This window comes from Xyrauchen texanus, chromosome 45, assembly GCF_025860055.1.
Source record: "Xyrauchen texanus isolate HMW12.3.18 chromosome 45, RBS_HiC_50CHRs, whole genome shotgun sequence".
Taxonomy (NCBI): Eukaryota; Metazoa; Chordata; class Actinopteri; order Cypriniformes; family Catostomidae; genus Xyrauchen; species Xyrauchen texanus.
In genome coordinates this window covers 16478587-16491853 of record NC_068320.1, presented here as the reverse complement: position 1 = coordinate 16491853, position 13267 = coordinate 16478587, and the positions used below count along the sequence as shown (strand labels likewise).

The window sequence follows — 13267 nt, the reverse complement described above, 5'->3', positions numbered from 1 at the left end:
ATTTTATTAAAACGTGTTTGATTGCTGACCTTTACCACAAGAGGGCAGACTGTTGAAGGTCATGTGTTCAGGTACAGTATGTGCGAATGTGTATAGTATGTTCACACTTATAACTTGCCCCACACACAGTGTGCTTTGCTGAGGTTGCAGTTTGTCAGTGTATTTGCTTAAGGCTCTGCAGCACTGAGTTTAGAACCATTAAAAATAACGAGCTTTTTCTCACTATGACAACCAAATAACTCTTCATCATAGCAGAGCACACAATCGTTTTTACAAGAGCTTTTAATTTCAAACATCCAGAAAAAAATCCCATTGGAAACTACCTTTGCACTTTCGTATGCCAAACATGAAAAAATCTGATGATTGTAGATGATACGTGAAAATAGTGTCAAGAGAGTGTAGTAATTTAATGAAAAAAACTGCATCACTGCAAACTCATGAGCTGAATTGATGGCATGTTTATTTCAGTTGGCCCAGTTGCACTCTGCTTTGATCATTTAGCAAGTGGTTTCCACAAATCAATATTTTTGCCCTGCCGAGTGACACAAAACGTGTACCACTTTCATGAGAGAATTTAGTACACTGGGATGTAGAGGTGAATCTCACAAAATGTCCGGTAAATATTTCACATCAAAAAGGGATAAGAAAATTGATTTACACACACATAAATAAATAAACAAATAATAATAATAATATTTCATTTTATTAATGTAATGGGGACAACTTTGTTGTATTTAGATTGTATATTGTTGATATTTAATATATTACAAAATAATCAAATAAAACACAGAAGAAAATGTTTTTAAGCAAAATAAAACCTCTTAATTGTAATGGGGAAAATATAGTATTTATATTGTATAGAATTACACAGATCAGCCACAACATTAAAGCCACTTGCCTAGATGTATCTGAGTTACTGTTGACTTTGTCAGTTTGAGCAAGTCTGGCAATTCTCTGTTGACCTCGCAACAACAAGATGTTTCTGTCTACAGAACTGCCGCTCACTGGATGTTTTTTGTTTTTGGCAAAATTCAGAGTAAATTCTAGAGACTGTTGTGCATGACAATCACAGGAGATCAGCAGTTACAGGAATACTCAAACCAGCCCATCTGGCACCAACAATCATTCATGCGATTATTTAATTAGCCAATCATGTGGCAGCAGTGCTTAAAATCAAGCAGATACAGGTCAGGAGCTTCAGTAAAGCTGCGTTTGCTGCATGTCACCAGTGTCTGGTGGTTAGATCGCTAGTGGTGTGTATGGAAAGTCTGAACAGCACTGTTTCTTTACAATTAATATTATTATTAAAATATTAGGATCATGTGAACTCTACCTTTTCTCGTATTGGCTCCTGAAAGTCACTCTTCATTTGCATAAAGTTAAACATTTCTCAACTTTGTTGCGTCGCTGGACACGCCCACAAACGGTCGCCATCGCTCGTGTTGCCGGAAGTTGCCAGCTCTCATTGAAAATGAATGAGATGAGGTTGTTTTGTCACTGAGTGTCGCTGGCAGAGTGAACGCAGCTTAAATGTTCACATCAACCATCAGAATGGGGAAAATGTGATCTCAGTGATTTGGACCATGGCATGATAGTTGGTGGCAGACGGGTTGGTTTGAGTATTTCTGGAACTGCTGATCTCATGGGATTTTCACGCACAACAGTTTCTAGAATTTACACAGAATGGTGCCAAAAACAAAACAAAAAACCACTCGGATAACCACTCTGTACAATTGTAGTGAGAAGAATATCATCTCAGAATGCTATTCTGAGATATGGGTTGGTGCTGTTTTGGCAGCATGTGGGGGACCTACACAATATTAGGCAGGTGGTTTTAATGTTGTTCCTGATCGGTGTATATATTTTAGGAATGTCTAGTATTATATTTATTTTTTACTATTATAGTACATATCTAGTATTTGTTGTACAACATTTATTTCATGCTTTTTTATATATTATTTTATTTAATAAAATAATAAAAAAGGATGGTTTTCATTACTTGGTTTTACAGTATTTTACAGATTTTTGGGTTATTACAGTAATGCAAAATTGTTATGAAAATAATATGCAAAAAACAAATAGGACTTTTTTTCCTTTTGATTTTGGGGTGAAATATGACCACAACATTTTTTCATGAAATTCTGTGTTCAGAATCTTTTCAATTAAGATTTAACTTTAAGTTTTCTTTTTCAGCCAAGTTTCACAAATCTCATAAAGCCAGAGAGGAGGAAGAGCAGAGGAGAAGACACTGTGGTCTCAATATCAACAACCACATTCTTGTGAAAAGAAAACAGAGAGCATTGTTTTTCAGCTCCAAACAATTTAACATCCAGATCCAAATGAAGACTGCGCTTACTCATCAGTTGCTTACCGCAGCTGACATGGGGGCATAAACAACATACCCCATTCTGACAGATTTAAACAGTGACCGCCATAGCCGATCCTTCGGGGCAAAAAAGAACCCTGCTTTCTCAGACGCCAGAAATACATGAATCGCTTTTGTGGATTTGGTGTTGAGATTGAACTGATGAAAGCACAATATGCCTGAATGCTATAACCTTAGATGACTGGGAAAGGAACATGATGAACCAGCCACATAATCATAAGTCCTTTTATGCTGTCCTTTGGAGTTTGATACTGTAATTTAAAGGTAGTTAACGTTAATGTTGAGGCCTACTAAGATTCTAAGTGTCTTCAGCTGATGACTAACAAAGATTAGGAATGAGAGACAGAAAGCTAAACTGATAGAGAAATCTAGATGAGGGAGAGACAGAGCAAGCGCTCATTTAAAGGGGGTTAAAGAGGCCATGAGGGTGTTTACGTTACATATGAATGAGGGCCTGTGTTTTTATAAACTTCCCTCTACAAAAGTCACAGCCAGACTGACCACAGAACTGTGAGCACAGGCAGGCCTTATATCTAACGACGACTCCAGGTTAAATCTGAGCAAAATAGTTAGTTGTAAGATATTTTCTTTTAAATATCTTTCATTCACAGAACAGTTTAATGCAACACTGTTTTTAGGATTGTTGTCTTTCCCGCAGCATCCTTGATAGTAAAATGTGTAATTTCATGATTGTTACTTGTGCTTAAGTACTTATTTCAGTGTTTTGTAAGATTATATGTGGCTTTGTTCCAAATGTGAAACGTGTTTTAGGAATTTTCGAGGTAAGAAAGTTCATACATTCAGGGCATGACTGCCATTAAGAAAATGGTAAAAATAATGCAAATTACTTCAGTGTCTAAAATACATTTGTTACCTGACTATATGCTGCCACTACATGGTAGATATGATGTATTGCAATTCTGGAAACTTGGCCTCTCTTTTTCCTGTACAATAATGTTGGACAGCTATTGTAACTAAACAAATAAATAGGTATGTAATCTGGTCATTTTTCAATCAATAATAGTTTGCATGATTGTTCAGACATTTTGTACAGTACTTTTATTTCAGGTTAATATATCTTGATTTGTGGCTTGCAAATAAATAGGCTGGAATATTATTTTTCCTGCTTTGTGCCACAGATTATTTAGGACAATATTTCAAACTACTTATTACAGAATGCTTAATATTCTTGTTTTCCCTCTGCAAAATCCTTATTCTCATAACTAATGCACAGCTCTTGGGCAGCTCTCTCCAGTCCTCATATACAGTTTATAATGAGTTGATGAAGCCTGTGGGAATCAGTTGTGGTTTATGACTGACAAGCTCATCTAGAACCTATACTGTGGTTTACTAGACTAGTTTTCTTTAAAAAATAAATAATCGAGGGCTGATGGCTATGAATCCTCTGTAACATTTACTCAGTAAACGTAGATAATAAATCTGAAGGAATGCCGTTAGTGGGCATCCTGCAGGATCTTGCAAATGCAGGTTCAATCTGGAATAAATGTATCATTTATTTTATTTGACCTTTTAAATAATATACAAAAGAAGTTAATACAAATGTACCCATGAAATAATGATCAAGAAATGTAGTTTCTTTCATCATAAGAACAACTCCCCCAACCCCCAAGGACATGCTGAAAAACATTACAAACTCAGTGGCTCAAGAAATAAACTTTAACCTTTCATCCCTGAAAGTATTGGTTTTTAATTTGACAATTCTAAAGTTTCTTTCTTCATTTGTGACAAAACGCACCTTACCAAAATATGCAGCAAACTGTTCCAAGCTCCGTGGTTCAGGAGATAAGCTTCTGTTCATGAATATCTTCATTTGAATCCCACAATTTGTACATTTCTTTAATCAAACCTAACAAGGCATCACCCCACAAAACACTACAGCGCACTCCAAGCTCAGGGGGTTCAGGAGATAAACTGTAAGTCTGGTTTGGTAGAGGTAGATGTTTTAAAAAATATGCTGTCTAATATTAGTAGGTAGAGCATTTGAAGCCTTGGAGTTCTAGGTTTAAATCCCTTCTTTGATGCAAGAGGTTATTCTTTAATATTGTTGCATTTAGTAAGTTAGTGACTTAAGTTATGTTCTATGCCATGCTTGACCATTTCAAGTGATGAATATGCCAGACAAACTGCCTTTCATGCTCCAATGGCTTTAAGGTAACAGCATGGAAACCAAAACCTGAGGTCCATGCTTCTAGCCTGGGGTGCTGCCTTGCATGCAAAGGCCAAAGCTATCAGACTGGTTGGTTCATCTGCAGATTTACTTGAGACAAAAAGACCCACCGAACTCATACCACTGTGTGAACATGGTAGCCAAGTATAGCAGGCAACAGCCTTGTGACAGTATGGAACATGGTTTTGAAACCCAACAGGAGCAGCATTGATCTTGTTTTCAGACTAATTGGTTTATCTTAAAAATTATTTCAGACAATGAGGCCTGAAATCGGTATGGAACGCAATGGCATAGAGAGAAAGGAGAAGTGGTTTGATCACTGCAAGGGTGCCCCTGTTTTCAGAGTAGTTGGTTCACCTTCAAAATTACTTCAGACAAGGCCCACAGAACCCAAGTCAACATGCAAACTTGGTAGTTCAGTGTGGATGGTAATTGCATTGTAAAGCAAGGAGAGCTGGTTTGATCCAAGCAAGGTTGCACTTATTTTCAGACTAGTTTTTTCACCTTTGCAATTACTTCAGACAAGGAGGCCCACAGAACATGTGTCAACATGTGTACCTGGTAGCTCAGTGTGGAAGGCAATGGCATTGTGACCATTGTACATGAAATCCTACAGGAGCAGAGTTAATCTTGTTTTCAGACTAGTTAGTTCATCTTCAGAATTGCTTTAGACAAGGAGGCTCACAGAAACTGGTATCTCAATATGGATAGCAACGGCATTGTGACGGAAGGAGTGCCGTTTGATCCTGGAAAGGAAGCTATTGTTTTCAAACTAGTTGGTTAATCTTTAAAATTACTTCAGACGAGGAGGCCCACAGAATTCATGTCAATGTGTGAACTTAGTAGCTCAGTGTGGAAGGTAACAGCATTGTGAAGGAAGGAGTACTTGTTTGATCCAAGCAAGGGTACTGTTGTCTTTGGACTAGGTGGTCCATCTTCATTATTACTTCAGAAAAGGATGCCCACAGAACCTGTGTTGCTGTGGAAACCTGGTAGCTCAGTTTAGAAGGCAAGGGCATTGTGACAGAAGGAGCATATTGTCGATCCTAGCAAATGCAAGGGTGTGTTTGTTTTTTAACTATTTGGCATCTTTACAAATACTTCAGACATGGGTGCCCACAGAACCAATATCAATGCACAAAACTGGTAGCTCAGTGTGGAAAGTAATGGCATTGTGATGTAAAGGGCCCTGGTTTGAACCCTGCAAATACATTGGTGCTCTTGTTTTAAGAATAGTTGGTTCATCTTCACAGACAAGGACACCCACAAAACAAAAATGTAAACGTGTGAAACTGGTAGCTCTGTCTGGAAGACAAAGGCATTGTGATGGAAGGAGCATAGGTTTGGTCCCAGCAAATGCAAGGATGTGTTTGTTTTCTGACTAGTTGGTTCATCTTTAAAATTACTTAAAATCAAACACTTCTCCACCTGAAACATAATCCTTTTGGTCAATTCTCTGGAAAGGTGGGGGGAGAAACCACTCAGCACTTGGGTGTTTGTGTATATTCACCAGGATTGAACTCTGCACCCCATGGTTCATTTACAGCCAATGGAGCATGCACACGAAAGGAGGTTCTCCTTTGAGCTTTATCCCACAAATTGATGAAGATAATAAAGCAAAAATTCTAGCTCGGAAGAGGATCAAACACTGGACCTCCTACTCCTGATGCAGTACTCTGACGGTTGCCAAACAACCTCTTTATTTTGTATGTAAACATCTTGTCAACGTCTAACTATGAAACATCACACTTCATAATCTCTCTGAGACACACAGTAGCATAACAGGATGCATTCAAGTCAAAAGCTAATGTTAGAATGGGTGCCCCAGACTTTAATTTCTGGCTCGTAGTCTCTAGCTCCTCTGCAGTCTGCAAGCTGTAAGAGATGCTCTGTGGCTTTGCGAGCAGGGGGCGATAACATCCTGGGACATTGAGTTTTAGAGGAGTCACTCTGAAACGGCACATCCCCAAGCCGTCCTGAGCCAATCTGTTTAAATACCACTGGCCCAAAAGGTTTTCTGGGTACTTCACAGTATTTCCTGGCATCGGAAGAATGACCTACAACAGAGCCAGCAGAAACACAAGGGTGCATAAAATGGTGTTAGATAAAAAAAGATGTGAGACAATGCTAGGAATAGTCTTAGTGGAAGAGATAGGAGAGGAGGGGTTAACAGAGATAGTTAGAGAAAAGGAGATATTTGAACATAGTACCTCGTTTAATGAGAAAACATTATCCTTTTCTTCCTCATAGGTCACAACGTGAACCTACAGAAGATTAAAAAAAACTGTAGGTTAGGTTAGGTCTAGTACTGAACAATTCCCAACCAAATATATATAGCCACCATTGCTTCAGAATGACCAGGTGACTTAATAGTGCAGAACAGAAGAGCCTTGCCTTTGATTAAGATGCTTAATATGCTTTGATTAGATCAAGTGATCTAAAGAAAGTCAAGCTCTGTAAGAAGTAGGTAGTGTTAATTTTTTTTAAATATCATTTATTTTGATTAAAGAAAGTTATATATATATATATATTAGTCATAATTTCTGTCTTTTGACAAAAATGTCCTTTACATTTAGTCAATATTTCAAAATGTAATTATTTATTAATTTTAACATTGATTTAACTTATTATTTCTTTCAAGGTACACCCTCAGTCTTCAATGATATCATAATATACACAATTTTATGGAAAACACAGATTCTCAAACTACTCAAAGAATAATGAAAAACATTGTTGTGTCATCACAAAACACCAAAAGAGTAGGTTGGCCAATCAGGCATTTGAAAAGTATACTGGGTTTTCACAGAATTAATAGATAGTAACACACTGGTTCCTAACCTGTGGAGCCTTCAGTTCCTCTGTGACGTCTTCAAGCCCCTTTTCACATCCACCCCACACCAAATCTCCCTGGACCGGCTTGAAGTCCAGTTTTTGGAGCCGGTATGCGGCTGCTTCATTCCACACTCTACTACAGTAAGAATGGAGGTAGAAGAGCCTCATGCTGTGGGGTAAACTGAGCCAGCCACGTGTGCAGCCCTCCTGTTCGCTCCCGTACCGGTGGAGTGCACGCAGCATCAGCCGCTCTCGGGCTTTGTAAGCTGGCATCAGTGCCAGGGTCTCCTTGGCATTCCCTGAAGAGAGAGGTGTAAACATCATGAAGGCTGTTAGACCCTAAATAACTACGTTTGTGATCCAAGGAAGAAGGAAAGTCATACGTGTTTGAAATAACACGAGGACGTGTAAATGAAGACAGAATTAGCATTTTAGGGTGAACTATACCTTTAAACATCTACTTGTCAGTAGCTACAAATAGCAACTTGGGGAACAAAAAACTGTTGTGAAGCATAAGGACCTTCAGGCACAAACTTAAACATCTGAGAATGTCCAACACAAACCTGTGAGAAGAAAGTGACGCTTTGCCTTGTTTTGGAGGTCATCGCCATCTTCTGGGGTGAAGAACAGCTTAACAGAAGTCTCCTGTGTGAAACACACACTTTGTAGTTTTTAGAGTTTTAGGCGTTCAGTGATCCATGTACAGACATTATATACATTAAGTAAGTACCATTTCCTCTTTCAAGAGTGCTAGTCCTATTTGGTCTGCTTGGACACACAATCCACTACCAAACCGCTGGGGCCCGTAATAGTTCACAAAGCCTTTGTTCTGCAAAAAGAATAATAATTTAAAAAAAAAGAATATTTTTTTGCAGTATTTTCCCCACATTAGTTTGTTCAGTGAATTTACACACATATTTACCTTCACATTTTCCACTGCCTCTTTTACAAGCTTGTTTAGATTTGTGACTCTGCATTTCTCATGACACTTCAGGTCTCTTATGACAAGATCAAAGTGATTTCCCAGGAGTCTGCCAAGTTTGAGAGACTCAGACACAGGGCGGATATGAGAGAGCTGCATTCCCCTTCTCTCAAACTCTGAGACTTTCTCCATCAACCTGCCAATATATATATATATATTATACATATTTTATACATCTAAAAGTGGAGTCGAACTTGGTCAACAAGAACAGAAACAGAACCTTTATTTAGGTTTAAAAAAAAAAGGGCTAGAGAGAGAAAGCAGAAATAATGGCAGGGTTCCCCCCATATTTTTGATCAATTAATTGCATGACTTATTAATTACTTTTCCAGTTGTTTGCTGTTGATTCCTAGATTCAGATTTTTTTTCTTATAGTTATCTAGCCTAGGGAATAGTTTACATTTAATCAAAACTCAAAACATTATGATATTTCCAGTTGTTGGTGCTACAACCCACATTTGAATGAGACTACACTCAGAAATAGCAATTTCTGGACTACTAAAAATAACTAGCAATTTTGATATTTGATCATTCTGAATTTTCCATTAGTTTTCATGGCATGAAAGATAAAATGTTAACAATTACCTAAAATGTTTAGGTTTTCAATGACTGTGGAAAAAAACAAAGTGTGGTTACACTACATCTGAATGCGGGACACCAGAAATGCAAGTTCTGATCATCATTCACTTGCATTGCAAGGACCTACAGAGCTGAGATATTCTTCTAAAAATCTATGTTTGTGTTCTGCGCATGAGGGTGAGTAAATGATGAAAGAATTCTCATTTTAGGTGACCTACTCAGCTAAATGGGCTTATTTCTTTGTCTAGTAGGTTTTGGTAAGGGTGTATTGTGTATTTACTGCTTAGGAGAGATCTTTTTCACCACCATGGCCTGGTAGGTGATGGCTCGTTTGTCTTTGATTCCTGCGTAGGTAAAATCAGACGGAAGCACCCCAAGGACTGCAGCCATGTAGCTGATTGCCTCCAAAGTCTCCAAGTTCTCCTTGCACAGTGTGAAAGCTGAGGACATGCAGAACAACTATTGCTGCACTGAAAGTTTTATGTCATAATAAGGGATGTTGGTTATGTGATGTTACTCACCAGTGTATAATGTCACCTCTTCTTCCGCTTGACAATCTGTTATTGTCCTCTTCTTGGGTTGCTTGCTTCTGTCCCTGAGTCTTACTGTAATGGAAGTCTTCTGCTGGTCGCTGAAGCTCTTGGTTTCCACTAGCTTCCCAAACCGCCTGCTGACAAAATGGTGAACTGAAGTCCGGTGCTCCTTGCTGTCATCAGGCAGGAAGGTGAACACAGTGCCAGGCACTTTGGAATCAATGAACCTGATGAACTCCTCCGCCTCTTCTTCAGAGGCCAACTTTGAGAGCTCCTTGAAGTCTGGGTCTTCTCTGACTCGAATCTCTGATTGGTTGGTCACAGTCTGCAAGAAGGGGAAGTTGTGTCTTACTGCTCTGTGGACAACAGCTCTCTGGTGCTTATCAAGGAAAGTACCCAAAGACATTTCCATGTTTTCCAGCTCATCGTGTTCACTCGGACTGGCTCCCATTTTCATTCTGTTAGTGAATTGTTCCAATTCTTTGTTCACAGCTGGACCCAGAATTATACTCAGATCAAAGCAATCCTGATTTAAAGGGTATGCATCATCTGATGTAGATTGTTTTGATTTAACAATTCCTTTAATTGTAGTTTGATTTGCTTGAGAGGGTTTTTTTGTGAGTTCTTTCTGAATATGTGAACTGTTCACAGGTTGTCCATGGTCGTCAATCTCAATAACCACAAAGTCTTTAGGGGAGTTTTTAATAGTTCCATGGAAACCTTCATGGTCTGATATAAAGCACGGAAGACAATCTCTCTCCATTTTGAAAACCTACATGAAAACACACTTAGTCATGAAGTCACTTGAGCAATTTTATCATCCTTTAAATGTTTTATTTGCTTGTATAAAGACGTGATAGAAAATTAAACGAAAATGCTAAGAATTGGTGACAAGATATGAACTAACAAACTACAAAATGTGTTATATATTTCAACACATTTATATTCAAATAATTTCACACAAGAATGGGATTGAAAAAGCCGCGTTTAGCGAGGTTACGTCATAATAGAAATCGCTAAAAAGTAGAACGAAATACTGCGGATACTCACCCGCGTGCGGTTATGTTGTCTTTCCGCAACACGTGATACATTTCTATGGTCTCTTAAAGGTACCGCAGCACATAAAACGCCAAGTGTGGATGTGTGTAGTCAATGCTTTACAATAAAGTTACGTTTGTAACATTAGAACATGCGTTATGAATTATGAACTAACAATGAACAATATTGTACTACAGCATGTATTAATATTGGTTAATGTTAATAAAAAAAAAATACAATTGTTCATTGTACGTTCTTAATTCAACAACTCCCTTAAACAACAGATGTTTAGAACATGCAGAAACTTCTGGAATCACAAAATGTATTGATATTAATTACTTTAATCTGTTGACAAGGTTACCTTGTCATCATTAAAGCAGAAGTACCAAAGGAAATATCTTAGTCTACAGTACACATGGGCTTTTGAATATTGACTTGGACAATGTGGGGCCTTGAAGTGAAAAAGGCTGAGAACCACTGGAATAGCCTATTATTAGGGGAAGTTTTAGAATATATTTCCAGAACATTGGAAGACATAGTTTTAAATGTTCACAAGACACACTTTTTACTCTAGTAAATATTTGTCAAAGTAGGTTTATTTCTGAAAGTTTAGGCATGTGCCTTAAAGAGGCCCTATTGTGCTTTTTGGGATTTTACCTTTCTTTTAGTGTGACATATTGCTGTTTGTGCATGTAAAAGTCTGCAAAGTTACAAAGCACAAACTCCACGCAAAAGGATATTCTCTCCCACAGACAACACCACTCAAGAACTACAGGAAACTTCTGGTTTGTAGTCCAGCCATTTCTTCCGTAAAGTATCTATGTCACTATGCAACACATTAGCATAATGCCCGCCCTCAATCAAACATAGATATAGTCGAGGCCAGGATGAGTTGGGTTAGCATTGTCGCCATATCGACAACACTACTTTTTATTTAGCAGACAACCACAACCAATGGTGGATTTTCAAGATGGTTACTCCTGAAAGATTGTGCAGTTCCCACTTTGTTGGGACAATCTGGTGCTTCAGGATCACAATCTGTAAGTATGCTTGATTATTTGTGGATTTAACTACCAAGAGTTAAAAAGTGTTTTGTGTTGTAGCTATGGTTTACACCCAGTGCACAGCTTTAGGCATCTGCTAATCTGCTAGCTAATGTTACTGTGTTGAAATTGTTTTGCTAATTAGCTGCAGACCCACTTTTACCTATAATTGTGTAGAATTATGCAGATTGTTTGTTGTTCTTACTATCCTAAATAGTTCTTAAGTGTTCCAGCAGCCATATCACCCTATAGCTCAAGACTGGTTTTCTACAGAAGTTAAGCAGGGCTGAGCCTGGCTAGTACCTGGATGGGAAAACTTAGGTTGCTACTGGAAGAGGGATAAGGAGTCCAGCAGGGGGTGCACACTCCCTGTGTAGTAGATCCTGATGCCCCAGTATAGTGATGGGGACATTATACTGTAAAAAGCCTCTGTCCTTTAGATGAGATGTTAAACCAAGGTTATGATTCTCTGTGGTCATTTAAAAAAAAAAAAAAAATGTAGGTGTAACCCTGGTGTTCTGGCCAAATTATCCCATTGGCCCTTATCAATCATGGCTAATAATCCCCATCTCTCCTCAACATCAATAGCTGGTATGTGGTGAGTGTACTGGTGCACTATGCCTGCCGTTGCATCATCCAGGTGGATGCTGCACACTGGTGGTGGTTGAGGAGTGTCACCTGTTCATTGTATAAAGTGCTTTATAAATAACTCACCTAAAGGATTATTAGGAACACCATACTAATACTGTGTTTGACCGCCTTCAGAACTGCCTTAATTCTACGTGGCATTGATTCAACAAGGTGCTGAAAGCATTCTTTAGAAGTGTTGGCCCATATTGATAGGATAGCATCTTGCAGTTGATGGAGATTTGTGGGATGCACATCCAGGGCACGAAGCTCCCGTTCCACCACATCCCAAAGATGCTCTATTGGGTTGAGATCTGGTGACTGTGGGGGCCATTTTAGTACAGTGAACTCATAGTCATGTTCAAGAAACCAATTTGAAATGATTCAAGCTTTGTGACATGGTGCATTATCCGGCTGGAAGTAGCCATCAGAGGATGGGTACATGGTGGCCATAAAGGGATGGACATGGTCAGAAACAATGCTCAGGTAGGCCGTGGCATTTAAACGATGCCCAATTGTTACTAAGGGGCCTAAAGTCTGCCAAGAAAACATCCCACACCATTACACCACCACCACCAGCCTGCACAGTGGTAACAAGGCATGATGGATCCATGTTCTCATTCTGTTTACGCCAAATTCGGACTCTACCATCTGAATGTCTCAACAGAAATTAAGACTCATCAGACCAGGCAACATTTTTCCAGTCTTCAACTGTCCAATTTTGGTGAGCTCTTGCAAATTGTAGCCTCTTTTTCCTATTTGTAGTGGAGATGAGTGGTACTCGGTGGGGTCTTCTGCTGTTGTAGCCCATCCACCTCAAGGTTGTGCGTGTTGTGGCTTCACAAATGCTTTGCTGCATACCTCGGTTGTAACGAGTGGTTATTTCAGGCAAAGTTGCTCTTCTATCAGCTTGAATCAGTCGACCCATTCTCCTCTGACCTCTAGCATCAACAAGGCATTTTCAGCCCACAGGACTGCCGCATACTGGATGTTTTTCCCTTTTCACACCATTCTTTGTAAACCCTAGAAATGGTTGTGTGTGAAAATCCCAGTAACTGA

The 13267-nt window shown here is 38.8% G+C and overlaps 1 protein-coding gene across 1 annotated transcript; it reads right to left on the bottom strand.

Moving 5' to 3' along the window:
- Nucleotides 1-5875: 5875 nt before the first annotated feature.
- On the bottom strand, nucleotides 5876-10570 carry pus7l (pseudouridine synthase 7 like). The gene is made up of 9 exons (XM_052118846.1): nucleotides 10551-10570; nucleotides 9489-10272; nucleotides 9248-9407; nucleotides 8329-8524; nucleotides 8137-8235; nucleotides 7970-8051; nucleotides 7413-7705; nucleotides 6785-6838; nucleotides 5876-6631 (listed from the first exon to the last, which is right to left on the bottom strand). The coding sequence occupies exons 2-9, from the start codon at nucleotides 10261-10263 to the stop codon at nucleotides 6308-6310; spliced, it is 1983 nt and encodes a 660-aa protein (XP_051974806.1). The 5' UTR covers nucleotides 10264-10272; nucleotides 10551-10570; the 3' UTR covers nucleotides 5876-6307.
- Between the last annotated feature and the right edge of the window lie 2697 nt (nucleotides 10571-13267).